We start from the raw sequence: 26,645 nt of genomic DNA on the forward strand, positions 1-26,645 counted from the left end.
GCCTCACTCAACATAGATAGGTATAGTGTGTCGCGGACTTTTTTGTAGATATTTAAAAGATCTATAATTACTTAGAACATTTTATGCCTCTATCTTTTATAGTTTAGGCAGCGTACGCAAAATAAGTAACTTTTCTGGTTGATTTTTTAAACCTTGCGTCCGAAAATCCCAAATATCTTACGGAACCTTATATTTTTCCAAAATAAAAATTAGCCTATGTTCAGCAGAAATAATGCAGGATTCCAATGGTAAAAGAATTTTTCAAATCGGTCCAGTAGTTTCGGAGCCTATTCGACTCAAACAAACAAAAAAATCAAATCTTTCCTCTTTATAATAGTAGTGTAGATATATTACATTATCCAAAATGTATTGAGAAGCAACAGTTAGAATACCAATTTCTTTAAATTTATCTCTCAGAGATTCTAAAGCAGACATTTTATAAATAGAACGTATGGCTCGCTTCTGCAGCACAAATATTGTATTAATGTCGGAAGCGTTTCCCCATAAAAGGATTCCATATGACATCCTACTATGAAAATAACTAAAATATACTAATCGTGCCGTGTCTTTGTCAGAAATTTCCCTAATTTTTCTGACTGTATATGCTGCAGAACTGAGCCTACCTGCAAGATTAACAATGTGAGGACCCCACTGTAATTTACTATCAAGTAAATATAATACCTAAGAAACTCGCTACAGTGTAGTCTACTAAATTCATCTTCTCATCATTTAATACTACATTGGTTTGGACTTGCCTAACATTGGGCAAAGTAAACTTTATAAATTTTGTTTTACTAGAATTTAAAAGTAAGTTATTAACATTAAACCAATGTACTATTTTTGAGAGAGCACTGTTTACCTCGTCGTAGTTCGACTGTTGTCGCTTCACTTTAAAAATAAGTGAAGTGTCATCAGCAAAAAGCACTATCTCATTATTATTATCCTTAACTAGATAAGGTAAGTCATTTATAAAGATGAGAAAAAGAAATGGGCCTAATATAGATCCCTGTTGGACACCTAATTCTATTTTGGTTCCTTTGGACCTTTTAATATTTACCTCAACCCTTTGAGTCCTATTTTTAAGGTAAGAAGTCAAAAGGCTGAGAGCAGAGTCTTTAATTCCGTAGTGGCGCAGTTTCCTGACCAATGTAGCATGCTCAACACAATCGAAGGCTTTGGAGAGATCGCAAAACACACCTAAGGCATCCTGCGACTCCTCCCAAGCCTCAAAAATACTGCAAAGAAGTCCTATACCAGCATCCGTTGTGGATCGACCCTTAGTAAATCCGTATTGATTATCATGTAAATTATTAGAATTAAAATGTACTAGTAATTGTTTTAAAATATTTTTTTCAAATATTTTACTAAAGGTCGGTAGAATTGATATAGGCCTGAAATTCGTGGGATCCGATTTAGTTCCGGCTTTGAATAAAGGAACAATCTTGCTATGCTTCATTAAGTCAGGAAAACACAATTTTTTATACAGTCATTAAAAATCATTGCTAAATGAGGAGCTACGATGTCAATTATTGATTTAATAATTTTTGTGGACATGCTCGGGTTTAAAGTTAACATAGGTATAATAATATAACCTAGCTATTATTATAAGCTACTATGAGATGATGCTGAGGTCCATTTAGGCCAAACAGTTGGTACTTAATCTATTAGAAATGAGAGGTCACAAGTCACAATTTATAAGCAATCTATTTGGTTGGTCATCAAAGCCTAGGGCTACCGACACTAAATACATGTAACTATTAGTTGTACCTTTGCACTTTGCAGTAACAATATTTTCGCCCTGACTTCGCAAACAGTACCTACCCCTCCCTAGTCCCTGCATTAGCCGAATTTCTCACTTTTAAACTTTAAAGTTTAATTTTACAGGTCTTAAGATAAATCTCAAATTGTTTAAAAAACTTTAATTATTATTAAATTTTATTATTAGAAGAAGTTGCTACAGTTTGAGAGCAGTGGTCATGCTCATGAGGGAAGTAGGAAATCCGTTCAAACAGGATTCTAAGACCACGATCTTAAAGGTCTGTCTAGTTAAAAAAAAAAACTATTTTAAAAATCAGCCAAGTGCGAGTTGGGCTCGCGCACGTAGGGTTCCGTACCGTCATAGAGCAAAAATAGGCCAAAAATTATGTTTTTGTATGGGAGTATATCGCGGATTCTTGGATATCTTTTGTTATTCTATTGTTGTCGCGATCACCGGTGCTTTTATGGGGCTTGAAAGGTTAAATTTTTATTTTATTAAAAAATATTATTATTTATTATTAATTACTAAAATACAGATATAATTAGGCTTTTGTGAAAATTTCAAGTGCCTTCCTGTTGCCATTATTGTTACCGAACAAAAAAGGCCAAAAAAATCAAACAACAGTTTGAGAGCCAACTTAAATATTTTTTTTTTATTATTTGTTGTTATAGCGACAACAGAAATACACAATCTGTGAAAATTTCAGAAGTCTAGCCATAGCGGTTCTTGAGATACAGCCTGGAGACAGACAGACGGACAGACAACGAAGTCTTAGTAATTATAGGGTCCCGTTTTTACTTTTTGAGTACGGAACCCAAAAATGACTAGATTGAATAAGGAACGAAGCTGCATATTATTATATATACATATAATAAAACTGTAGAAATGAAGGTTATGTACATTAAATATATTCAAAAAATAATAAGCGGGGGGTGTCACTACATCGCTATAGAAGCCAAAAATGTGGTCAGTTTTTTTGTCTGTCTGTCTGTCTGTCTGTCTGTGTGTTTGTTCCACTATCACACGAAAACTACTGATCCGATTTGAATGCGGTTTTCGCAGATATATTTGTCTTCTTCCAACTTAACATCTGTAGTGCTAGCACGGCGACCAGCGGAAATGCGAAAGTATGGACAAACTGTGGAAATAAACCTAAGGCGCGGTTCCGATCTTTTTTCGTTCCGAAAAATTCAATTAAAATGCCACTTTATGACAGACTATAGTCACAAACTGTGGAGATAAACTTAAGGTGCCGTTCCGATCTTTTTTAATTCCGAATAATTCAATTAAAAAGCCACTTTATGACAGACTATAGTTCTAAAAATTCAAATAATATCCTACATTATGACATATACTATACTGTGTCATAAAGTGGCATTTTAATTGAATTTTTCGGAACGAAAAAAGATTGGAACGGCACCTTAGGTTTATTTCCACAGTTTGTCCATACTTTCGCATTTCCGCTGGTCGCCGTGCTACCGCTACTGGTGTATAAAAGTTACCCCCCCCCCTCTAAAGGGAAGAAAGAGGGGGTCAGATTTTGTATAAGATTTTTGCTTTAACACGAAAACTACTGAACCGATTTGCTTACGGTTATGATGGCAAAACAACGTTTGCCGGGACAGCTAGTGTGGCATAAAATAGTACAAATGTATGGTATAGGAATAGTTTTCGGCTACAGGCTACAGCTGAATGTCATATTTAGATGTAGTTAACCGCAGTTGAGGAGTGTGGCACTCGTTTGAGTACCGATTAAATCAGGTCAGCTGCAGCGCCGCACTGCTCAGATGTGGATACGCCTTATACTCTTAAGTGGTTGCTAATCAAATATTGGTTTGAACTTAGATTAGTTGAGGCTGTATGAAAGTGGTGAATCTTGGATTATAAAAAGGTAACTCTTTTTAAAAATCCAAGTCGATTGAGTAAGTTTATGTCAGGCAATTAATGTTTGCCAAATGACATCTGCGTGTTTTCATTTTGGGTAGAATCAGCGGGGCTAAAATGGTCACATTAGCCATTCCTCTCAATCAATTCAGCAAATGAATTGTCAATCATATTATGATTCAATAAATAATTCTTCAAAGCGACCATTTTAGCCCCGCATGTGTCTTATGCGTATGTCGAATTCTATTTTCTAGAAAATTATTACAGAATATAGTTCAAATAAAATCCATTACACATAGAGAGTATGAGACCACTTGCCTTGCCCAATGCCCATATAGATTGACATTACATCACACCACGCTAACTATCTATATTCTATACTTATGACTGGGTACTGGGTAGTGCATTTAAATGGCAATTATACAATATCGCTCCGAGAGGAGGAAACTCGACCCAATAATTCCACGCTGGAAGAGCGGCCAATGCGCTCTAGAATAGGTAAGTAAAGACATCTTGCATTTGGCTATTTCTACAGTTGAACAAAACCAGTTATAGCTAGATAACTTAGACCCAATATCACCAACCTCTGTTTGTTAAATTCTAACAAGGCATTACTTAACGGACCTTGGAAAATTAAACAGACTGTTAAAATACTTATGTCCCACAGTAAAAATTTAACAGCGGATTAGTAAATGCAATGATAAGTGAACAACGAGTGAACAAATATCAATTCGTTCATTCTTGTTGTAAGGCGACGAAATTGCAATGTACAAGATTAATACGACATGTTTGCTGCAATGTGTCACTTTCTTCCATAGTAGTATAATAGTAGATAATGCGACCAAATTAAAATATTACTGATCGCATACATTTGTTACGCTATAATAGTTCTTCTTAATTTACCAGGTTAATAATTATTATCTGTCAAAGCTGAAAACATAAATCATAATACAAACTTTTATTTACATATTTCGGTTTGGTAATGTTGATACAAGTTAGTATATTTGCAGTGTCAAGGAAAATCCGAAGGCTGAATTTTTGGCAAAGTGAAAATAAATAATTATTCATAAAGTCTATGAAAATAATTAATAATAAGGACGTAGCGGAAACATGGCGGAAAGACTCAAAAGTCAAAACAGATTCTTTTATTGATATTGCATATTATTGTCTTTGAAAGTTGTTATTTTGACTCATTTAACAGCCTGTTAAATATTTAACGGATCTCCATAGCAGGAATTAAATTTAACACCGTGTTAGGTGATTTAACATGACATTAGGGCATGGTGGAACGCTCGATAGCTCTAACAGGCCATTAACTGATTTAACAAGCAATAATTTATTTAACATTGCTTGATGAAACTGGGTCTTAAGCTTGTATTGTTAAATATAGTAAAAATAAGCACTAACTGCCGCACACATAGACGAATATTAAAATTTAAATTCTTCAAACTGTAATTAAATGAATATTTTGACTTATGCCCCACAGTCCACACATTATCTATCAAACTCTTCATTAAATTGGTGTATATCGTCATTGAATGTGTCTGAGTGCATCAGACGACTTCGCGGGTCAAACACAAAAATACTGATAGGTCGTTAATCGTTACTGAATGTTGACCAGAACATGGTTGTAGCTAAATTGATTGACTTTCACCGACAATTTTTGCAATAACACTTATCGGTCTCGGGCCGCGACTAAACGGAAGCCTTACTTTTATTTTTTGTTAGGAAACAGTTTTGCTGATAATGTTTGATATTATTAAAATATAAAACAGATTGTATGATTTATGAACTCCTACACGTCCTAGGCGACCTAGAATTACTATTGTGAATAAAGAAAACAATTTAAACCTCATTGAAATGAAAAATTGTGTTCAATTTGATTGTTCTAAATTATTCATAAGGTTTAGTATTATTGTCCTTTTTTTGTTGGTGGTAAATACATAAAGTGCCGATTTTGATTTGATGATTGATGATTGAAGCCAGCGACGTGAACCTTACCTAAATCTCCAAGTATTTAGATCATAAAAAGGCCACACTTAACATTTTTGTCTCAACTAGAATGGGCATAAGCCTTCATTTTGAAGTCGCTCATAATTATGAAGGTTTCTACACAAATCCTTATTTGGTGAGTGAACACGCAACATCAAGGGTTATTAGAAAATACAACACAGCAATTAACATTGCTTTCACGCGAAGCCATGGAGAGGTGAAAAGCTTTGGGTCGTTATTTTTACAGACCACGCACGACTTAGCGATCCCTTTGCAAAAATATAAGGCGCTGTATTCGATGTTTATGTCTGTTTGGTAGTGGATAAAATATCAATGATACTGACTGAAATGTCATTGGTCATTGTTCTCTTCTGTGGCATTCCAGTTCGAGAGCATCTCCAACCAAAGCAGCTTTAATACTCTCAGCTTCTATCTACGATCCCCGTGAATAAACCGATAACATTACAAAACAATGATTTTGCAACAGAGTGGACGTGAATTCTTTCGCAAAATGCAGCTTTTTTCGTAATCCGACAGCTCTATTGCGGGACATTCCGCGCGGTTTTGACGCGATGGAGTAATAAAAGAATTTGGGTACTTTTACGATTCGTAGACACGCATTGACAGTAAAAAAATGTTGCTACAATCGTACATCCCCGCACGCTGAGCATGACCGTAAAAAATTTCCCTATACGGTAGAGTTGACCTAGTGAGAGATTCAGAAAGGTAATTTGTCAGATTGTCTTCAAAAGTCAGCATTTTCATCCTTTCGCGTTTCTACTGTGGTAATCATGCTACGGTAAGTCTAACAGCAAAGCAATAGCGATAGTATTACTCCTCAAACTACAAGATGCTATGGACTATGCCGTACGGAGCGCACTCTGCAGTCTACAACACATCGCGTCGTCTACTACTAGTGCTGTCAGGACTTCTGATGGCAAAAGTAGAATTCTAAAGAATTATAGCGTCCTACAGAAGAACCTAGTAACGACATTATAAGTAAATTTTGCCTTACATCGCAACAATGAGAAGATAAAGACATTCGTAACCTCTTTGAAGAATTGCGTGAGAACTCCCGTGTCTCATTCCGTTACGTCAAGAGAGGGGACCTTGAGGTATAACAATGGATGCTAATAACACAATTAACCAACTGTGACCAATTAATGTGGGTAATGTAAGATGAAAACATCGCTATTGACGAGATAGTACGAATACTATCGGTGATAAACGCTAATCCTAGGTGTTAGGATGGTCCTCTTCGAAGGCCGACAAAATCAGTGAAGTTTATGAATATACTAAAGAGAATGTGCGCTTTTATACGGTAACACTGTTTATCTAATTGTTCGCGGAATACGATATCACACGTTCACGCTTCACGCAATATTAGAAAGCTAAGGACATCGGGTGGACACTAATATTATTTTAATGTTGCCTAATATTTGTCGTAATCACGATAATTTGGCTTAGATTTTAATAATAAAGCATTTGGGTACAAATCTCGAGTCTTATAAATATTAATGAATTGTTACTTATTTGAATATTCTGTCGGAGTTCCAACTTCCAAGAATTAGGTATGAGAACTCCCAGTTTTTAAGATTCTTCAATAAAAGACAAATTGTTCAGTTAATTTTCAATTTATTTAGAACCAGATCTAAAATAATATAAACAAAAGTAAGTATATTAAATGGCTCTTTTCCGCATCTGCGCAGATTTTCGTGATAGTATTCTGAGCGTGAAAGTGCGAACATTCAAAGAAAGCGAAGAAAATCTATGTAGCTAAGATTTTAATTGAGTTATGTTCTAACAAACAACAGTAACATGAAGTAGTTTATTTTTTAAACTTATACGAATTGATATTGCGATTTCTCAACACGCGAGCTGCGAACAATATAATTATTGACTAAATGAAAGAATGTGAAGACTTGATTTATCACATTGGATTTATTACGAATAAAGAACACATTACTATTATAATACAGTTGTCTAGATAAATCTGTTTTATTATATATGTAGCTGCAGGCTGGATGGCCACTGTATAAATATTATAAAGCGAGAGAATAGAAGTGCGGACAGATTTTAGGGGAAAACCGACAGATTTCCTTTAAATATGAACTAGCTATTTGACCGAGCTTTGCTCGTTATTCGATAAAACACGAATAAAATGACATTTTCTAAAAATGATTTCTAGCTAGATCGATTTATTGCCCCGAAACTCCCTATATACTAAATGTCATGAAAATCGTTGGAGCCGATTCCGAGATTCCAATTATATATAATACTAGCCGTCCCGGTGAACTTCGTGTCACTTTAAAACCTTCCCTGGACTTCTACGAATATTTTAAGACTAAAATCAGCTCAATCCGTTCAGCCGTTTTCGAGTTTTAGCGTGACTAACACATTTGAAAATCCATTTTTATATATAAGACTAGCTGTCCCGGTGAACTGCGTGTCACTTTAAAACCTTCCCTGGGGTTCTACAAATATTTTAAGACTAAAATCAGCCCAATCCGTTCAGCCGTTTTCGAGTTTTAGCGCGACTAACACATTTGAAAATCCATTTTTATATATAAGATAATATACAAGAATTGCTCGTTTAAAGATATAAGATAAAGCCGTCATGGATAATATTATAATGTGAGAATAAGAAAACTCCAAGAAAATGTACGGCTGGAAATATATTAAATTGTTTTTGCGTTGCTAGCTGCCTGATACTGATTACTGGACAACAGTTTCAAAGGCTGGTTCTTTTTCAAACTTCCTGTCGCTTATCGGGTGAAATTCGTTTGGAAGAAGAACAAATTGCATTTAGTCTCAAATTCTTTTTAGATTCCATAAACTGGTCACGATGATAAAAATGTGATAAGATAAGATGCAGGCGAATAGAGGTCAATGCTGCCGAATCGAGGAAAGTCGCGACGTAGACCGGCATAGTTTGAAGGATTTGGGAGCTAATTATTGCTAATTAAGAATTTAAGACAACTTGCTGAGATGTTAATTAAGAAATTGACTGGCTAAATTAAGGAGCTGGTCAAACCCATTCTATGCTGCGTTTTGTAGTTTATAAACGTTAAAAATTACTGCAAAAAATAATAAATCTTATCTCTTTCAATTTGTCGGCCTTTTGAAACATTATTAGTACAGGAAAGTACGTATAGCCCGTCAAAAAAGTCACGACATTAAATAGAGTCGCCACTTGTTTCCGGTGTGGCCTCTTATGGCCACACTGTATCCAGTCACTATAAAAGATTTTGATACTTTATATTAAATACAGTTTAAAAACACGTTGTAAATATTATGATTTATATATATTATGTAGTTAAGAAAATTTCAAATAATTATGATGTACTTATATTGTGTGTTTAATTTACGACATTACAGGAAACAATCTAATCTATGTAAAGTACCTACCTATTATAATCTTTGTATATTATGTCATAGTCTGTCTCTGTCAAGAAAGTGAAGAAATTAAAAAGTGGCAACATCGTAGTGTCATCCCTTTCAAATCAATCTAAGAAATAATCGGTCAAGTGCGAGTCGGACTTGCGCACGAAGGGTTCCGTACCGTTATAGAACAAAAATCAGCCAAAATTGTGTTTTTGTATGGGAGCCCCCCTTACATTTTTATTTTATTTAAATATTATTAAATAACACATAATATAATTATGACCTTTGTGAAAATTTCAAGTGCCTACTTGTTAGTCGTGTTCGTTTCGTTTTTCAATGTACATTGCGCATGCGCAAAGTTAAAAATTAGTGTCAGTGTGAGTGTCATGTTCTAAAATCTGACAGAAATTGTAAGAACATGACACTCCATTATGAAGTTGACAGTCAGCTGCCAAACTGCCAAAAAATGAAACTAACACGGCTGTTGTCATCATTGTTACCGAGCAAAAAATGTTTGAAAAATTATGTTTGTTGTATCGGAGCCCCGCTTAAATATTTAATTTATTTTGTTTTTAGTATTTGTTATTATAGCGGCAACAGAAATACATAGTCTGTGAAAATTTCAACTCTGTAGCTATTACTGTTCTTGAGTTACAGCCTGGAGACAGACGGACAGACGGACAGAAATCGAAGTCTCAGTAATAGGGTTCCGTTTTTACCCTTTGGGTACGGAACCCTAAAAAGAAATGATACTACGATGTTGCCACTTTTTAACTTCTTCACTTTCTTGACGGACTATATAAAAAATGCAATAACTCGATTAAATGGTTGAACTGATGTGGCTAATTTTAGTCTTTAAATATTCCTGGAAGTCCAGGGAAGGTTTATAAGTGACACGAAGTTCACCGGGACATCTAGTCACTAGTGCTACATACTATTATGAATTTATAACACCTGTTATTTAAGTACCCTCTCCCTGAGAGCTGCAGAGCTACTTTGATGACCAGTGAGAGCTGAGAGAAGCTCACTCCTTTTTTATTATGGAACTACTTATTTAAGAAAATACAAAAAATAAATAAGTGAAAAACAGGGTTTTGTTATTTTAATAAAATATGATCATCCAAATAATATTCTACAATGCAGCCGGAAACAGAATCATCGCCACTTTCTAGGTCCATGTAGTTACAGCAGTGGTGTCACAGTGAAGAGGCACTTTCATCTTCAATAATCAGCTCTTCAATATTGAATTTAGGATATCCTAATAAAGGGTTAATTCCCACTCCTTGTATTTATTTTGAGTGTTTCAAAATGATAGCATAAATTCTCCCAGTCATTTCGGTTATTTCGTTAAACGATTTTTCTGCTACCTGTAAACGTAACGTAAAAATTAAAACGTAATAATTATAATATTATATTACGCTGCATCAAAGTGTTAAAGGAGTTAAGCACATACACTGTGACACGAGAATTTTATATACCTACGTCTAAAAACGCAAAGCACCTAAGTCAAAGTATCAATCATTGATAGGCGCGTTATATGATAGATTTCTTTGACAGTTCATTGTTTACGTAAACATAAGGTTTAAGTAAAATTGTTGTTTTATTAAACCACATAATACTTACTCAGGCTACTTAAAATTGCATTATACAATAAAATAAACAAATAAAATTGATAAAACAAACGCTTAATTACCTGCTACTATGGCGATTGTGCGATCAGAATCGGAAATGTGGACGCGAGAATTTCAGTGATATTTTCGCGTATTACTATTTTTCTTCAATGAAAATCTTCAAATTTTCAGCACTATGACACGTCTTTCACTTTAATTATAAATATTAATCGCAGTAACATGTTGTTTTCACATTGTAAAACTAAATTTATGCAAATTGAAAATCTTTGTTTTGTAAATTTTACGTCATAGAGTATTGATACAACAAAGGGACAAAATTAATGTCAAAAGAGTGTTGCTATTGCTTAAAAAAAAAAAGTTTCGCCTCCTAGACATTCTTGACGCACTATATTTTCGCACTCATATGTATCGGTTCCGTGGTGTAGTGGTTATCACATCTGCTTTACACGCAGAAGGCCGCCAGTTCGATCCTGGCCGGAATCACACTTTTTCCAGTTGTTTTTTTAAAACAGAGTAAGGGGGGGGGGGGGGGGAGAGATGAAAGAAAAAACTTTTTTTAAGTTAGGGGGAGATTTTCGGCAATGCTTGTAATATGCAATAAAAATTAAATCAGAAAGAAAATTAATATATAAAAATTTCAAAATTATATTTTAACCCATCAATACAAATGCAGCAGACGTCTGCCGCATAACAATTGAAAACCTATTGTATATTATGTAATTGATTGTACTGTTGGTTCTTGGTGGAAATTCATGTTGAACACTAATAAAACACTATTTTTCGTGCACTTTTTCCACTATATTCAGAAATAATTATAAATTAAAAAAAAATTATAATTATTTCTGAATTTAGTGGAACTTTTTCCACTAATATACACGAAAAATAGTGTTTTATTAGTGTTCAAAACCTATTGTGTCTGCAAAACCCACGATGGAGGTGTTCATCTAAATTCTAAATGTTATTTTCAATACTTATTAACATGCCTGTACTGTTTTACTTTACTGCGCTCCAAGTGTTGTCTGACCTCATACTGAGTTAGTCTTTGGGTAATTGTAGTTTCCTTATTTAATACTCGGACCAGTTAGTGCTATAACAAACAGATTAGTCATAAATGAATAATAACAAAACTACTCAATAGTAACATGCTTTCATTCATGAAATTAATAGGAAGTGTTTGTTCATTGCAGGGGCATTTTTTCCTAAATTTGCAAATAATAATTCAAAAATAATTCAAAAAAAAGTATTGGTGTTTGTCATTAATTACATCATCACATACATGATCATTACAACTAAGATTGCCATGGACTATCAGCTGGCTTGTCTATATCTTTAATAATATGAAGAAGCTACTGATATCTGTTTGCTAAGATTGCCATCAAACATGGAACAGGAAATATTATGTTAGAATGCTAGAACTTCTTATGCGGGCTCTACACTCGCGGCGCGAAAGCCCGCGAACCGCGAGTGTGGAGGGTTTCGCAGCTTCGTGTTTGCGCTTCGCGGCTTCGTATTTGTACGCATCGTGTTTACGTCGCGTAGCATCCGTGAATCGCGGCCGCAATTCGCGCCGCGAGTGTAGAGCCCGCATTAAGTGATTCCATAAAGTATTATGATGTAGAAATATTACAGCAGATGTGACATTTACAAAGTTTTATGACATAACGTTAAAAAATGTGTTGTCAGTTGTGTAATAACAACATGCAGAAGTAGAAGTTTCATGAAATAGAAGTACTAGTGTTAAGTAGTATTTAGCAATAATAAAACTAACTTCTTTGTGCTCTATTTCTTACTATTAAAAATTGCAAACAGAGTAGATATTGTAGAATGCAAGATCATGTTTTATTATTAAAAGGAGCATAATTAAATGAGTAATATAATATTTTCTGTGCCCTTTTCCCCTAACCCCTAAGCATAGCTGGGCATTAACTCGTTAATCCGTTAATAGTTAATTAACGGATTAACTTTTAAGTTAACTTTTAAAAATATTAACGGACAGGTTAACTTCCGTTAATATGCAGAAGTCCATTAATCGTTAATCCAATGCCTACTATTTAGCGCTCGGCACCGCGGCGCGGCACGAATACAGGATCAGACGAAACAAAAACAATACTAGCTGATATAAATTTTTAGGCGCATGCGAGTGAGAAGAGATTTGTTTCGTTTTATCATTTAACTACTCAGCTCCGGTGCTTATAGAGAGAGAGTGATTTGTTTATTGTTATTATAAATCATTTGCATATTGATAAAGAAGAGTGCAGTATAATTTAGTTACCTAACTAAAATATACTCTTCTTTATCAACATGTAAATGATTTATAATAACAAAATACTTATTGTATTCTACCTAGAATACAATAATTATAGAAGTATTTTGTTTTCCCCTAACCTGTTAACTTCCAAAACCTTAAACCAACAGGTTTTGTATATGTACACTAACGCATATAAGTTACAACAAGGCCATATTACACATATTAACGGATTAACGATTAACATTAACTTGGGTTAATTCGTCTGAAACGTAACACTTTAACATTTAACGAAGCTAACATTTTTTTTAACGGATTAACGAAGTTAACTATTTGATTAACGGTGCCCAGCTATGCCCCTAAGCTTCTAAAATAATAGAACTCCTAATCTTCCACCGTTAATGGGGCCATAATATGAAGGGGGATGGAACTGCTCTAATCTGAGCATAGGTATTGCTAACTACTTACTGAATAAAGCAAGTAAGTGCAAGTTAAATTTTTAATTTAACTTAGGGTTCCGTACCCAAAGGGTAAAGACGGGATATTCTATGCTCATATTTGCCACTCGGAGCACGCGGATTGGCAATCTGACAGGGGCCAGTGAATCAAACTATCAATGGTCGACCTCCAACGAGGTGTGATGACAATCTCCGTATAATTGCAGGCCCATGTTAGATACGAGTAGCAGGAGATTGGTCATCTTGGCGTTCATTGAGAGAGGCCTATGTACAGCAGTGGACAACTATAGGCTGATATGATGATGATATTTTATGAAGTAAAAATTGTATTTCTTATCTCTGATTACTTTTGTTATCACTTATCAGAATATCAAACTTCACAGTTTACATAAAATATGCAATAGCCTTATCAAATATATAATATGTACTTAGTGTGCATACAAAGAAAGTGAATTTCTTTAAATTTAGAATCATTGATATTGATCCTATCTAAACTTAATATTATTATATTTTTTTTACTTAGCATTTGTGTCATAGTAAGTTGGAGTCAATGACAACAAATACATTCATAAAAACGTCTGATATGGGGAGTAAATACTCCGAAACGTTACGTTTCAAGGTCACATAATATGTATAAAATATACAATGAACGGGAGTCACAGTTCAATATGAGTGATACACATAATCTGTAATGAATCTAATGATATCAGCGAATTTTATATAAAATGACTCATCCGTCCGCCAGTATAGAATGATGTACCCGGGTTACTGCAATAAATAAGTACGTATCTGTCCTCACTGAGATATTAAACTCAAATCTTTTCTGAAATTACCAACATTTAAGTTTTCGAAGTTCTAAGTTAATCAATTAAATCATATATCAATAAGTAATCTGTATAGGAATTACCTTGTCTAAACATTTTAATTCTTCAGTGGGATAAACTGTTTTTTCGCACCTCGCACAAGTTTTATTCATTTTGACTTTTTGTTAACTTATCGACACAAATTAACACAAACGAGGGTCACTATAGTTTCATGCAGCAGCACAGGACACACTTTTCACGAAAAAAGTTTTTAAACTTGTTAAATTTATGTGAAACACTCAAGAGCACAACTTTCGATGCATTCCCTTGCGCGCATGCCAAAAAAATGACAAATGGCGGCGCAAATGTTACCATTCATAAAAAAAAAGTAGTGGGCTACCAGTGCTTAAAAAATTAAAGACGGAGCTTTAAAAGAAGCTAAAACTTTGTTTCAACCATAGACATAATGGATTCAACACTCAACACAATACTCAACAGTTAAATTATCAGTACGGTATTTATGCCTACGCCTATATAGGCATATGACTATGCCTATATCTAATTTGTGAGTTGTGAGTAGCAGAATTTCTGCCGGGCAGTTCATTTTTATATACTGAATATAGATCTAAGTAAGATTTTTTCTTGTAATATTATCGTAAATTAAACACACACTATTTAAACTACATCACAGTTATTTAAAATTTTCATAACTACATAATATTATGGCCCCTCTTCAAGATGGGCCAGCGCTGGGCGATCGAATGGCGCATGCGATGGCTATGCAATGGTCGCAATGCCTCTACATGATGGCCGTGTTCAGTTATGATCTAAACGTCGTTCAAGATGGACGTGTAAGCATTAGCCTTTGCGGCAATGCAAAACGTGCATTTTTAATAATTTATGACTTCACCAGATGACCCGGTGAACTTCGTATCACCTCCCTCCTAATAATATGAACCTTCTCTTGAATTCTACGAATAATTATTTCGAGACTAAAATTAAAATAATGGTTTATGGTAGTGATGATGATGACACTGATGAATGTAATAATAGCATAATATGCTTTCCGTTCTTAAAACAACGCCAAAACTCCTAAAATTGTATCTTTAAAGAGTCAGGAGTTATGTAGATATATAATGTAAAAGCCATAATAATTGTTGTAATTTCAATAAATCCGTTCAGTAGTTTTTAGTAAAAGAGTAACAAAAGTAACAAACATCCATACAAACTTTCAGCTTTATCATATTAATATAGTTTCATTCATTATGAGACCACGTACTCGTCATTTTGAATGAAATTCGTAAATTGTAATACGAATTACGACGTCCTCACTCGACCGCGGTCAGGCACCGACTCACGACTGTCGTATCGCCAACGTGTAGAGGCGTACCGCCATCGCTAGGCCATCATCCTTTGATGTGCGGCTGAAAAACCGACACCGCCGCCATTCCACGGCCAGCGCTGGCGCCATCGGCCATCCTACGCCACTACGTCCTGTACACGCTGGGCCATCGTGATGGCCCACTACGCTGGCCCATCGTGAAGAGCCGCAATTATACATAAATCATAATATTTACAACGTGTTTTTTAAACTGTATTTAATTTTAATATAAAATATCAAAATCTTTTATAGCGACTGGATGTGGCCATTAAGAGGACACACTGGAAACAAGTGGCGACTCTATTAATGTCGTCTTTTTTTTGTCGGACTTAAATAATATTTAAATATTATTATCGTTAAAAAAATACCGTTATCTGGCTACAACCTAGGATATTATTGGCTACAAGCCTACAACGCATAAAGTTAATATACCTAGCCGAATAGAGAAACAAAGGCCTGAGCAAGCGAGATGTCATCATCAGTAACACTGCGTGGTAAAAAGAGACGTGTGAATAATGTGATACATGACAGCAGAACTCTTTTTTTTGACGTCCAATCGGCACTTATCGGCACGTTGACAATTTAATCTCATAGAATTCACGTTCTATGATGCTTCAAGTGTAAGTGTATACATACGTACACATATTTTTACACACACAATAATATGTAAACCAATTTCGGTTTCGTTTGACAGCTCGATATTGTTGCTCTATTCCGCTAGGTAGAGTCTGTCAAGAAAGAAATTAAAAAATGACAACATCGTAGTGTCATCCCTTTCAAATCAATCTAAGAAAAAAGGGATGACACTACGATGTTGCTATTTTTTATTATCACCTTATGCTACAACGGTACGTAACGATATTTTTTCTGGATATTTATTTCATAACGTTATGAAGCCCTGTTTCAACTAACAACTTTCACGTTTGTTGTTTCACCAAAGAGCTGCAACTGCGCTTAAAGAAGGGTTGTGTTTAAAATAAATAGGTATTAGAAAATAAGTAAACTGCAATTATTTATTTAAATATTAATTGAAAAGAAGAAAATGAATATGTATATGCTTGATAAAAAAGTAATAAAAATTATAGAGGACAGGGACACTTATCTTCTTTAAGAGCGACTAAAGCTTCATTGAAGTATTGTTTAGAAGTTTGTATCATGTTTATTAGTGCTTGATAATCCTCCGATTTTTCCTCGACAGTCATTTTCAACTTATCCTCCATGATTTTAATTTTTTCTTGTGACAATTCTAGTTTACATTTCAGTTCATCAATTAATAAATTACAATTACAATTTTCATGCTTTTCTAATGAATAGCTTGCTACAGAGACTTTCTTTAACATGTGACCTTCACTGCCTTCTCCGTTGGTGTCCTTGGAAGATATGGATCGTGTTATTTTCAGACTTTTTTTGGAATTTTTAAGAACACCCAATTCATTCTCCAAATTCACAATCTTTTTTTCCGCCCGAATTTTTTTCTCCTTCACTTCTCTATACCTTTTATCTAAGTCTTCCCAATGGTGGCGCTCTATATCTAGTCTTTTATTTAATGAAACCACAAGTTCGGACAGTTTCGCGATTTCATTTTCAGTCGCTAGTTTCATTGGAGTAAAAAACACAGCTTGTAAGGAACATTTTTTATATTTTTCAAGCTGTTCTTGAATATCCTGTATTTTCCGTGTTTTTTCACTTAATTGTTCGCTAAGTGCTTTAACTTTTGAATCATTGTTTGAAATCATAATTTGAAATTCTTTTACTTCCGATTTTAATTTATACATTTTATTTGTATTTTCTTTTAATAATTCCTCGTAATGTAACTCCAAATTCTTGATTTGGTTCTGAAAATTAATTACTTAACTTATTATAATTTAAAAATGAAACATCACAAATCATAGAAATAAGCTAACACTTGGCTAACACCTAGCTATCACCGTGATCTAATAGGTATATTGTTGTTTTGATTAATGTCGTTAAAATTGTTACGAATCCAATGGCGTACATTGCAAATTATGCCAAGGATTTATTTTGTTTTATTCTTACCCTTTGTTCGCTAACCAGTAAGTCATCATGTTGACTTTTCTCTGTAAATGTTTGTATCTTTTGTCTGAACATGCCTATATCACACTCGAGATTTCGAATACGACATCGTGAGCCATCCAATTTTCTTTTCAACTCGAAATTTTCTTGTTTTACTCTATCTAATTCTCTCATTGCTAGATCAACTTCATTTTTCCTCTTCAATTCATACTCTCGAATTTTCTGAAAAATATAAGGCTACTTAAAATGTTTTTAGATAAATACATTAATAATTAGGTACTCTTCACATTTATTTTAAATGTCAACCTGTATGTGATCCTTCCCTTTTACTTCAATGTTATCCTTCTGATTTCCATTAAGCTTTTCTTCAAGTTCCTGAATTTTTGCTTGCAATAATACTATCTGTTGGGCTCTACCTTTCCAGCCTGCTAGATCGTTTTGTAGATCTTTTATATTGATGAATTTGTCTCCTATTTCCTGTTGGAGTATTTTAGTAGCTACCAAAATATCATTTTTTAATTCAAGATTTTTATTTTTACTTTCGTACAGCTTTTTATTCACAGCATTTAATTTATTATTTAATTCCTTAACCTCATCTGGGTCGTTATCAATTGGTTCAGTTTTACATTGACAATGTTCTGGTTTTTCGGGTTCCTTAGTTTTCATTTCAATTTCATTTAATTTTCGTTCAAGTTTGGATACTTTCGTTTTATAACTTTCAACTTCAGCAACAAGATGACGATTTTGTTTACAGAGCGCTGAAATTTTGTCACTAATAATTCCAGCAGACTTTAGTGAAATAGCTGGTCCTGTGCTAGAAATAATATCGCGTATTCTCTCTTTCAGTTCGTCTATCGTTGTCTCAAGCTCTTTTATTTCACTGTCTTTTGTAAATAAACACTTACGAAGGCTACCATTTTCGGCGGTCAAAGTCTAAAAATATGATAAACATAATTTCTTTTAAAAGGTGCAAGAAGATAAACACAATAATTTATTTTACCTACCGTACCTTTTAAGAAATCGCTACTATGTAGGTGGGTACTTAAAAATACGAGACGCTACAAAAAGCACTGAACTAAAAGCTAGCTAGTGAAGAGTGGTTCAAATACAGTGTTTCAACCCGCTCTTCACAGAAGTTGCAAATACTCTACGGTCTCTACCATCATAGTATTTCAAATACTATGGGTAGAGTATTTCAAATACTATGATGGTAGAGTATGAGAGTATGTACCTATTGTAATATCATATTTTTAGCCCTTCCTTGAGCTGTAGAAATTCCACAATGAAAACTATCCTATTCGGCCGGTTTTAGCACTACCAGCGCCGTGGGCGAGATTTTTTCGGCGCCCAGGATGCTGATACTGCTGAAAATAACGGGACCCGATTACTAAGATGACGATGTCTGTCTATCCGTCTGTCTGTCTCCAGCCTGTATCTCAAGAACGGCTATAGCTAGATTTCTGAAATTTTCACACATTTTGTGTATCTATTGCCGCTATAGCAACAAATACCTACTAAAAACGAAATAACTTAAGTAAATTAAATATTTAAGGAGGGCTCCCATACAAAAATATACATTTTTAACCTATTTTTGCTCTTTATTGGTACGGAACCCTTCGTGCGCGAGACCAACTCGCACTTGGCGGATTTTTTGTTATCGTAAAGTTTATTATTATTGTATCTGTATGATGTTTTATAATAATAATAACTAAATTCAAACCTGAAGTTGTTCAATTAATTGTGTATTAAGTTCTGGAGGATAAATAGCAATATCTTGGAGCTCCATGTTATTTAAATCTGCGAGGAGTTTTAGTTTCATTTCATCTGTTTCGTCAATTTTTGTAGAAGGCGCTGATTTTTTTCCTGCCTTTTTTCTCATAGACTTGGCCATATTTGTGTTTTAATGTAATAAAATCATAAAATATGGTTTACGATCAAACGAACGACTTTGCGAACAACAAAAATCAAACCATAGAGGAAAACAATACAAAAAATAATACACGAGTGACGAGGCAAATCAAATGAATCAAACCAAAGAATAAAACGTCATTTTTTAATCGCCGGCTTACATTATCAGGGCGAGTGAAGCGAGCCCTAGTGTATCCAAATCCCACAACCTGTACATTTTGTTGTATACTTTACGGAAAAACTATTACGCCTATTGATTTGTGCTTTAACATAGTAATTTTTATTTATATGTAGATGTGTTATCATCAGTCAGTCAAGGTGTGACGATGCGAGCCCTCACAAAGCTCGTCTTTCAGCTAGTTTATAAATAATAATATATTTATCAGTTATCTGTGATTCATCTGTGATTCCGTCAGATGCTCCCGGGTGCTCGCCGCTTGGTCAGTGGTTCAGACTTCAGTCAAAGTTCAGAATTGACATAAGAAATTGGTGCATTCCAGCTGTGCCCGTTTATACATTGTTTACTTTCCCGCCATTTTCACTTGACTCTGGCTTATATTTAAAAAAATATATTGTAAAGGTGACGATGCGAGCCCTCACAAAGCTCGTCTTTCAGCTAGTTTATAAATAATAATATATTTATCAGTTATCTGTGATTCATCTGTGATTCCGTCAGAGGCTCCCGGGTGCTCGCCGCTTGGTCAGTGGTTCAGACTTCAGTCAAAGTTCAGAATTGACATAAGAAATTGGTGCATTCCAGTGCCCGTTTATACATTGTTTACTTTCCCGCCATTTTCACTTGACTCTGGCTTATATTTAAAAAAAAAATAATTGTAAAGGTGTGTTTATAAAAATATACACGGGACAATTATCGTAACGATTTATCTCCTCGATGTTAAAATCGAACGACAAATTGTACGTGTGTAGCAATATCGCAACCGATTTTACGTTCAAAAGATCGATTGGACGATTTTCTTGACGATCGATCGAAACGACAAATTGTCCCGTGTATGGGCACCTTTAGGTAGATAGTTGACAGTTGACAGCGAGCCCCACAAAGTACCTACCTACTTTATTATTACTGCCAGCCCACAGTTGACATTTGTCAGCTGTGCATCGATTTGTTGCAAAAATATAAATCGTCTCGTAATAAAATTGTAATTTTGCGATACACAAGTAATATTTCATAAAACCTGTATATGAGTGTTACGCAGAACATAGATGCATATTCTCCTATACCTGTAAGATTAAGAAAGCGGTATGTGTAATTACTAATTAACTTGTGTCCTTGTCATGTATGTATTTCCAGCACTAATATTATCATTACAACCACTCTTGTGGTTTTGTTATGCTAATACACTTTTTCAATAGTATTCAAATACATTTAACTTTGTCCTTAGATACGCTATTCTTTACAGAAACGTAATTTCGCTTAGTCACAATGCCCAGCACTAATCTTATTGTGCCTGTGGTGTTGTGGGGAAAACATGCTCCAACGCACTGTATATCGTCCGTGTACCTGTCTCGGGATCAGAAGACTCTGGTCACCGGATGCTATGACGGCCAGATTTGTATATGGCAAGTAGATCCTGAGACCCTAAAAATGACGCCTCGCTGCCTTCTTGTGGGGCATACTGCACCAGTCACTTGCCTTTCCAGAGCTTCTATTATACAGGTATATATTTGTTACCATATTTTTATATATGTAGCAGAATAGAAAAAGCAGTAGCAGTAATGAAAATAACACTACAATTATGTCTTTTTTAGGATAATAACTTTATTGTCAGTTCTTCTGAAGCTGGTGAAATGTGCACTTGGGACTTGGTGGATGGGAAATGCAGAGAGAGTGTTAAGTTGACACAAATACATACTAACATTCAGGTAAATACTTTATTTCATTTACTTTTTGATAAAAAATTTGATAAAAAAAAAAAAGGGGTTGGAATTGGAACGTACGGTGCAGATGGAGCATCGCCATTTATAATTTGACCAGTGCAGAAATGATGTTCCAGTACACAATATAGTACCATAGAAATCAATACAAGGCAAACAATCTGTATGCTCTGATTCCAATCTGGTGGATAAAACCTTAAAAATAAAACTTTTACTGTAAAAGTAAGTATATTGTATCATCACCTCAGTTTTGATTTTCAGGCTTACCACATGTGTAACAGCGAAGACCTGAGACTTTTCTGCAATGGATATTATGCTGAAATATTAATCATGGATGCATTTTCATTAGAAATTCTTTTTTGCCTGAGCTCTAAAATGAATCCAGATTGGATATCTGCCTTGCACGTAAGTGGTTATAATGTGATTTCTGATTCAACTGAGCCCTATAGGTCGATTCAATATCTATATATCATTCAGTTTTCAAACTTATAATGAGACTAGACCCGCCGGGCTTTGCCAGCGTAAATTAGATATTTCACAGACAAATTAGTCCACAAAAAATAGCCTATGATGCTTGTGCCAAATAACATAAAAATTGCTCCAGTAGTTTGTGAGATAAGCTCTTTCAAATAATTTTCCCCGTTTTTTCCACATTTTTCTCTATTTCTTTGCTTCTATTAATCTTAGCGTGTTAAAATATAGCCTTCCTCCATAAATTTAACACTGAAAGAATTTTTCAAATCGGATCAGTAGTTCCTGAGATTAGCATGTTCAAACAAACAAACTCTTCCGCTTTATAATATTAGCATAGATAGATCTATAGAAAACTGAAATTTAGCATTAAAACTTTACTTTTCAGGTTTTAAGGCCATCTTCAAGAAAGGATGATGTAGTCCTTGCTATATCAATAACTGGTACAGTGAAGGTAATTTATTTTTCTGTTGAAAATTTGGTTAGTCAGACATAATATGAGTTTATAAAAATAATCCTTGTCTTTATTTGAACTGTTTTTCAGGTGTGGTCTCTACTTGGGCACGAAAATAAACAATCTGAGCCAATTTATGAGAATGAGTCAAAGCAGATTCGCTGCCTGAATGCCCTGGCACTGAACTGCTGTGCTTATAATCAACGCACTGTTCTCATAGTGTGTGCTAAATATTGTCAAATATATGACGCTGGTAAGTTGGAACTGTAGTTTTGTGCCATAAATCTTTTGAATTGCTTGTATTTTATTTAAAAAAATATAAGAATTACAGACTACAGAGTACTTTAATATAAGGGTCGCAAGCTTTTGTAAAATTTAATAAAAACAAAAGAATGTGAATAAAATACTGAAAATGGACTATTGTAGTCTGCTAAAAAGGAAGATAAAATAAACTCATATTTTAACGTTTTTGTGTACTAATATATATTTTTAAAATTACAAATGTTTTCAGGTGACTTTTCTGTTCTGTGCTCTATACAAGCGCCATCTGGTGAGCGCTGGATGTCTGGTGACTTCTTAGCACCTGATAGAGTACTCGTATGGTCTACAGAAGGAAAGGGGTACCTTTATAAACTGCCTGCTAAGTAAGTAAAGTATTAAAATAGACTTACTGAACATTTTTGGTATTGAATTGGTTAGTTAAAATGTAAAAAGACTTGTAGGCAACTGACAAAGTGTAGTGGCGTAGAAATTTCATATATTGATTTGTCACTACTCGTTTCTTAATTGAATATGTTATTTACCGCTGCGCCCGCGCCATAGCAAAAAAATATGCATTACCAGTCTTTTTACAGTTATCAAAATTTCAATGTTTGATATTTTATGTTAGCCATTAGTAATTCATCAGAGCACTATGCGGCTGTTTTTGTTAGTTCATAACACAATAGTGCCATTGAATGAGCATTTGATATTACTGAATACATTTACATTGTTACATGTTTCATAAGAGTCAGAAGCCTCCAGATACAAATAATAAATACTTTGGCATGGAAGTAAAAATGTTTTGAAGAAGCTAATCATTACGCTCAGTTCGAGTGTGGCTAAAATGTAATTTCTTTTTATAGCAAACTTCGGGGACGAGCTATCAGTAGGTCAGCACAGTTTTATTTCGTATTTTATTTGTAGCGTGTATGTGAATTTTAGTTTAGGTATTTAGCACTCTAGTCTTAGATCTGATCCTGTACAGAAACCATCAATAAAGTAATCTTGCCGTCTCATGGCAAGACTTGTGGCAAGCAGACTCGAGGATTATTACATCTTGTAAATATATTATAATTGATGACTTACAAGTTACAACATTTATAAACATTGTACTAAACACTCATTTCCTGGAACGAAATAAGATTCAAGCTTATTAAAAATTGCTTCACATCTAAAACTATTGTAATATTGTTTAATAATTAGATATATAAATAATTAAGTTACCTTTCTTAGAATTTCATTGTATGTGCAGTTTTTATTTTAATTTGATGAAATAGGCTACGCTTTTGCGCTTAAATTTTAAATGTTATAAACCATTTAAAGCTTGACCTATTTCATGTTTTTATTAGATACTAGTGTGTGTATTATGTTGCATACAGCACATCATTTCAACCATCTGTGTTTCGTTTACCTTTTTTTTTAACAAAAAAAGCCCAATAATTTACAATTTTCTACTTTATGTGTGTATAAATTAAATAATGCAACTTTCTCTGTATTTTCCTAAAATATGATTGTTTTACAGTAATATGCGCTTGATATTTATCGAGTGCACGCTTCGAGCGTGCGTTACAACGTACTGTACGTAAAAAAGTACGCACGCAATACGTACGTGCGAATGATATATTTGAAATATATTATTGGTCTTTTGTGCAGATTTGTAGTGTGTTTAAATCGTCATTATTGAAGTGTTACAAAATAATTTTCATGTTTCAGTTCTGTGCCTGATCACAAGGGTTTCCATGGACCGTCAGTCGACCATGATAGTCCAGTGCTGTATAGCATTCTTGCTCATCCGGACAATAAGGTATGTTAAATCTCATTTGTTTACAGTAACAATAACATCCGCTTTTTTTCTGCAAAACGTGCAATGGGGAAGTTGCAGCTGCTTTCTTTTACTAATTGTACGTTGTGTGGCAGCTGCTATCTTTTACTGTATACTTTGTATTTACTGTCTGTTACTGTGTGATTTATGTTGCAGCTGCTGTCGTGTCCGCCGGCTATCCGCTTCGCGCTGACGTCGGTGGGCGGAAAGCAGCGGCGGCTGCTGCTGCGCGGCGACTCCGCCGGCGTCGTGTCGCTGTGGAACGTCGACGACGCCGTCAACCCCGTGCCGCAGAAAGTGCCGTGTAAGGGTCCGTCAACACGGCGCGTTGCGTCGATGCAGCGCTGCCGTTGCGTTGTTTTACATACAAAAACCAAGGTGTTCACACGGCACGCTGCGTCGTGATAGCAGCGCGCAACGCACACGTGACGGACAGTAGCCCCCGAGACGAAGGGGGAGGGGGTGTTTACGTCAAGACTGCTTCTGACTCAACGAGCCGTGTGTATAGGCACTAAGTGTTACCTCGCACAGAGAAGACAGTATATACTTGCGTATGAGATTTGTTTCCGAGAACATACGACCATTAAAGAATTAATTTAAGAGTATTTCCTATATCTTCTTATATCCTTGAATAATATATTGGTTTTAATTGAAAAAAAAAATGTTTGTTGTTTTTGCAGCGCACGCGCCGATAGTGCTGACGAGTTTGGAGATGGCGTGGGCCGAGATGAACCCCAGTCCGGTGGGCATTCTGGACCAGTTCAGTCATCCTGATGAACCTGGTGTGTATAACAACTTATGGTATTAAGTAAGTTAATAATATTTAAGGATTATTTATTTCTGACCTTTCAGACCTAGTTTACTTACAAGTTACAATATTTAGGGCTTGAGCGCACCACCTCCTGATAAGTGCCAGATAGTCTATCCACATCTTAATTTGATAGATAGAGTATGGAGAATATGTCAAATAAGTTGTGGATAGCCTATCCGGCACTTTATCAGGAAGTGGTGAAACAGGCCCTAATTTCTTTTTTTTTTTTACACCAAATGCATTCTGTGTATATTGAACTAGCTGTTGCCCGCGACTTCGTCCGCGTGGACTTCAGTTTATAGCGCGCGGTGTCAATAAAATTGGTGTCAAAAGCTTTTTCGAAACCCTGGTACCCCTTAAATCAAAATACCCAAAATAGCCGTGTAGTGTGCACATAATGTGATTTTTTTCAAATTAAACTTTTTTATACCAAGCTTATTTAGCGTTACAACTTACACAACTTAGCTGCATAATGCATTACACAACTTTAGCTTTGCCCAATACCCATAAACTATTTAGTAAGTATATTTTATTATTGGTAGACTGTTGTTTCTGATATCTATTTTGGTAAGTGAGTTATTTAATTACATGTATAACAATCGAAAGATTCTAAACATTAACTCAACATGGTACCACCTTTTATAGAAATACATATGAGCAAGCGATAGCGCGATCTAGGCGACCCTTGGCGCCATCTGTTCCAGTTTTTTGAAGTAACTTAATTTGAACAAATTTACGCATAAACACCCCCTTACAACCCCTTTTTCCAGTAAGAAGTAGCCTATGTCCTTTCTTAGGCTTTAGACTATCTGTGTACAAAATTTCATTACAATGGGTTCAGTAGTTTTGGCGCTGTTGTTTTTGAATTTGATAAATGATATCTAAGTTGGTAGGTAAGTTATTAGTTAGTAACGTGTATAACAATCGAAAGAATCGAAAAATTCAACTCAACATGGTACCACCTCTTATAGAAATACGCATGAGCAAGCAATAGCGCGATCTAACGGACTCTTGGCGCCATCTGTTTTGCATTTTTGGGACTAACTTAATTTGACCAAATTTACGCATTATCACCCCCTTACAACCCCTTTTTCCAGTTAAAAAGTAGCCTATGTCCTTTCTCAGGCTTTAGACTATCTGTGTACAAAATTTCATTACAATCGGTTCAGTAGTTTTGGCGTGAAAGCGAGACAGACAGACAGACAGACAGAGATACTTTCGCATTTATAATATTAGTATAGATTGTCAGAAAAATGATAAATATAAGCAAATAGCTAAAATTCTTTATTTGGTTGTTTTATTTTGAAGTTAGTTTTAGTCGTTACATCGGCTGTGCTTGACCTACCCTGACCAAATTACGTAGTATGAAACTACGTAATTTGGTCAGGTGAACATCTCCATGTTGTAATTATTTTTAAACATTTTAACTTATTACCGTTATCCGTGTATAACCA

General features: G+C 34.8%; 3 protein-coding genes and 1 non-coding gene across 8 annotated transcripts in view; 2 read left to right on the top strand and 2 right to left on the bottom strand.

Annotated features, from left to right (window-relative positions):
- The window catches only part of LOC121739925 (LIM and SH3 domain protein Lasp), a 32,295-nt gene extending 17,798 nt beyond the window's left edge, over positions 1-14,497 (bottom strand). Inside the window, exon 1 of the mRNA XM_042132539.1 lies at positions 14,261-14,497. Coding sequence (XP_041988473.1) covers positions 14,261-14,329 — 69 coding nt within the window. The 5' untranslated portion in view covers positions 14,330-14,497. The remainder of the gene's footprint in view (positions 1-14,260) is intronic.
- Trnav-uac lies at positions 11,061-11,133 on the top strand. Its single transcript has one exon. It is a non-coding gene; the product is annotated as a tRNA-Val (tRNA).
- A 2,106-nt stretch (positions 14,498-16,603) lies between the features above and the next one.
- On the bottom strand, positions 16,604-19,477 carry LOC121739510 (coiled-coil domain-containing protein 13). Of its 2 annotated transcripts, none has more exons than XM_042132019.1 (4): positions 19,292-19,477; positions 17,878-18,504; positions 17,575-17,793; positions 16,604-17,372 (listed from the first exon to the last, which is right to left on the bottom strand). In XM_042132019.1, the coding sequence occupies exons 1-4, from the start codon at positions 19,460-19,462 to the stop codon at positions 16,617-16,619; spliced, it is 1,773 nt and encodes a 590-aa protein (XP_041987953.1). In that variant the 5' UTR covers positions 19,463-19,477; the 3' UTR covers positions 16,604-16,616. The 2 variants fall into 2 exon arrangements, with proteins under 2 accessions (XP_041987953.1, XP_041987947.1); XM_042132013.1 differs by having other exon boundaries at positions 17,575-17,808.
- Positions 19,478-20,580: 1,103 nt separating this feature from the next.
- LOC121739983 (WD repeat-containing protein 7) overlaps positions 20,581-26,645 on the top strand; it is a 116,119-nt gene continuing 110,054 nt past the window's right edge. For 2 of the 4 annotated variants that reach the window (XM_042132650.1, XM_042132652.1), the window contains exons 1-11: positions 20,581-20,737; positions 20,898-21,154; positions 21,247-21,360; positions 21,634-21,777; positions 22,232-22,297; positions 22,388-22,550; positions 22,809-22,941; positions 23,422-23,448; positions 24,272-24,362; positions 24,537-24,684; positions 25,061-25,162. In XM_042132650.1, coding sequence (XP_041988584.1) covers positions 20,921-21,154; positions 21,247-21,360; positions 21,634-21,777; positions 22,232-22,297; positions 22,388-22,550; positions 22,809-22,941; positions 23,422-23,448; positions 24,272-24,362; positions 24,537-24,684; positions 25,061-25,162 — 1,222 coding nt within the window. In that variant the 5' untranslated portion in view covers positions 20,581-20,737; positions 20,898-20,920. The remainder of the gene's footprint in view (positions 20,738-20,897; positions 21,155-21,246; positions 21,361-21,633; positions 21,778-22,231; positions 22,298-22,387; positions 22,551-22,808; positions 22,942-23,421; positions 23,449-24,271; positions 24,363-24,536; positions 24,685-25,060; positions 25,163-26,645) is intronic. The other 2 variants (XM_042132651.1, XM_042132653.1) reach the window with 1 other exon arrangement.

Source organism: Aricia agestis, chromosome 2 (assembly GCF_905147365.1).
Source record: "Aricia agestis chromosome 2, ilAriAges1.1, whole genome shotgun sequence".
In the NCBI taxonomy this organism is placed as follows: domain Eukaryota; kingdom Metazoa; phylum Arthropoda; class Insecta; order Lepidoptera; family Lycaenidae; genus Aricia; species Aricia agestis.

Bases quoted from the DNA above. Each gene is read 5' to 3' on its own strand.
- LOC121739510 (XM_042132013.1), bottom strand. From the start codon at position 19,462: ATGGCCAAGTCTATGAGAAAAAAGGCAGGAAAAAAATCAGCGCCTTCT. The intron at 18,505-19,291 runs GTTTGAATTTAG...TCATATTTTTAG, and splicing joins AATTAATTGAACAACTTCAG to ACTTTGACCGCCGAAAATGG. The intron at 17,809-17,877 runs GTTGACATTTAA...CATTTTAAGTAG, and splicing joins AAGGGAAGGATCACATACAG to CCTTATATTTTTCAGAAAAT.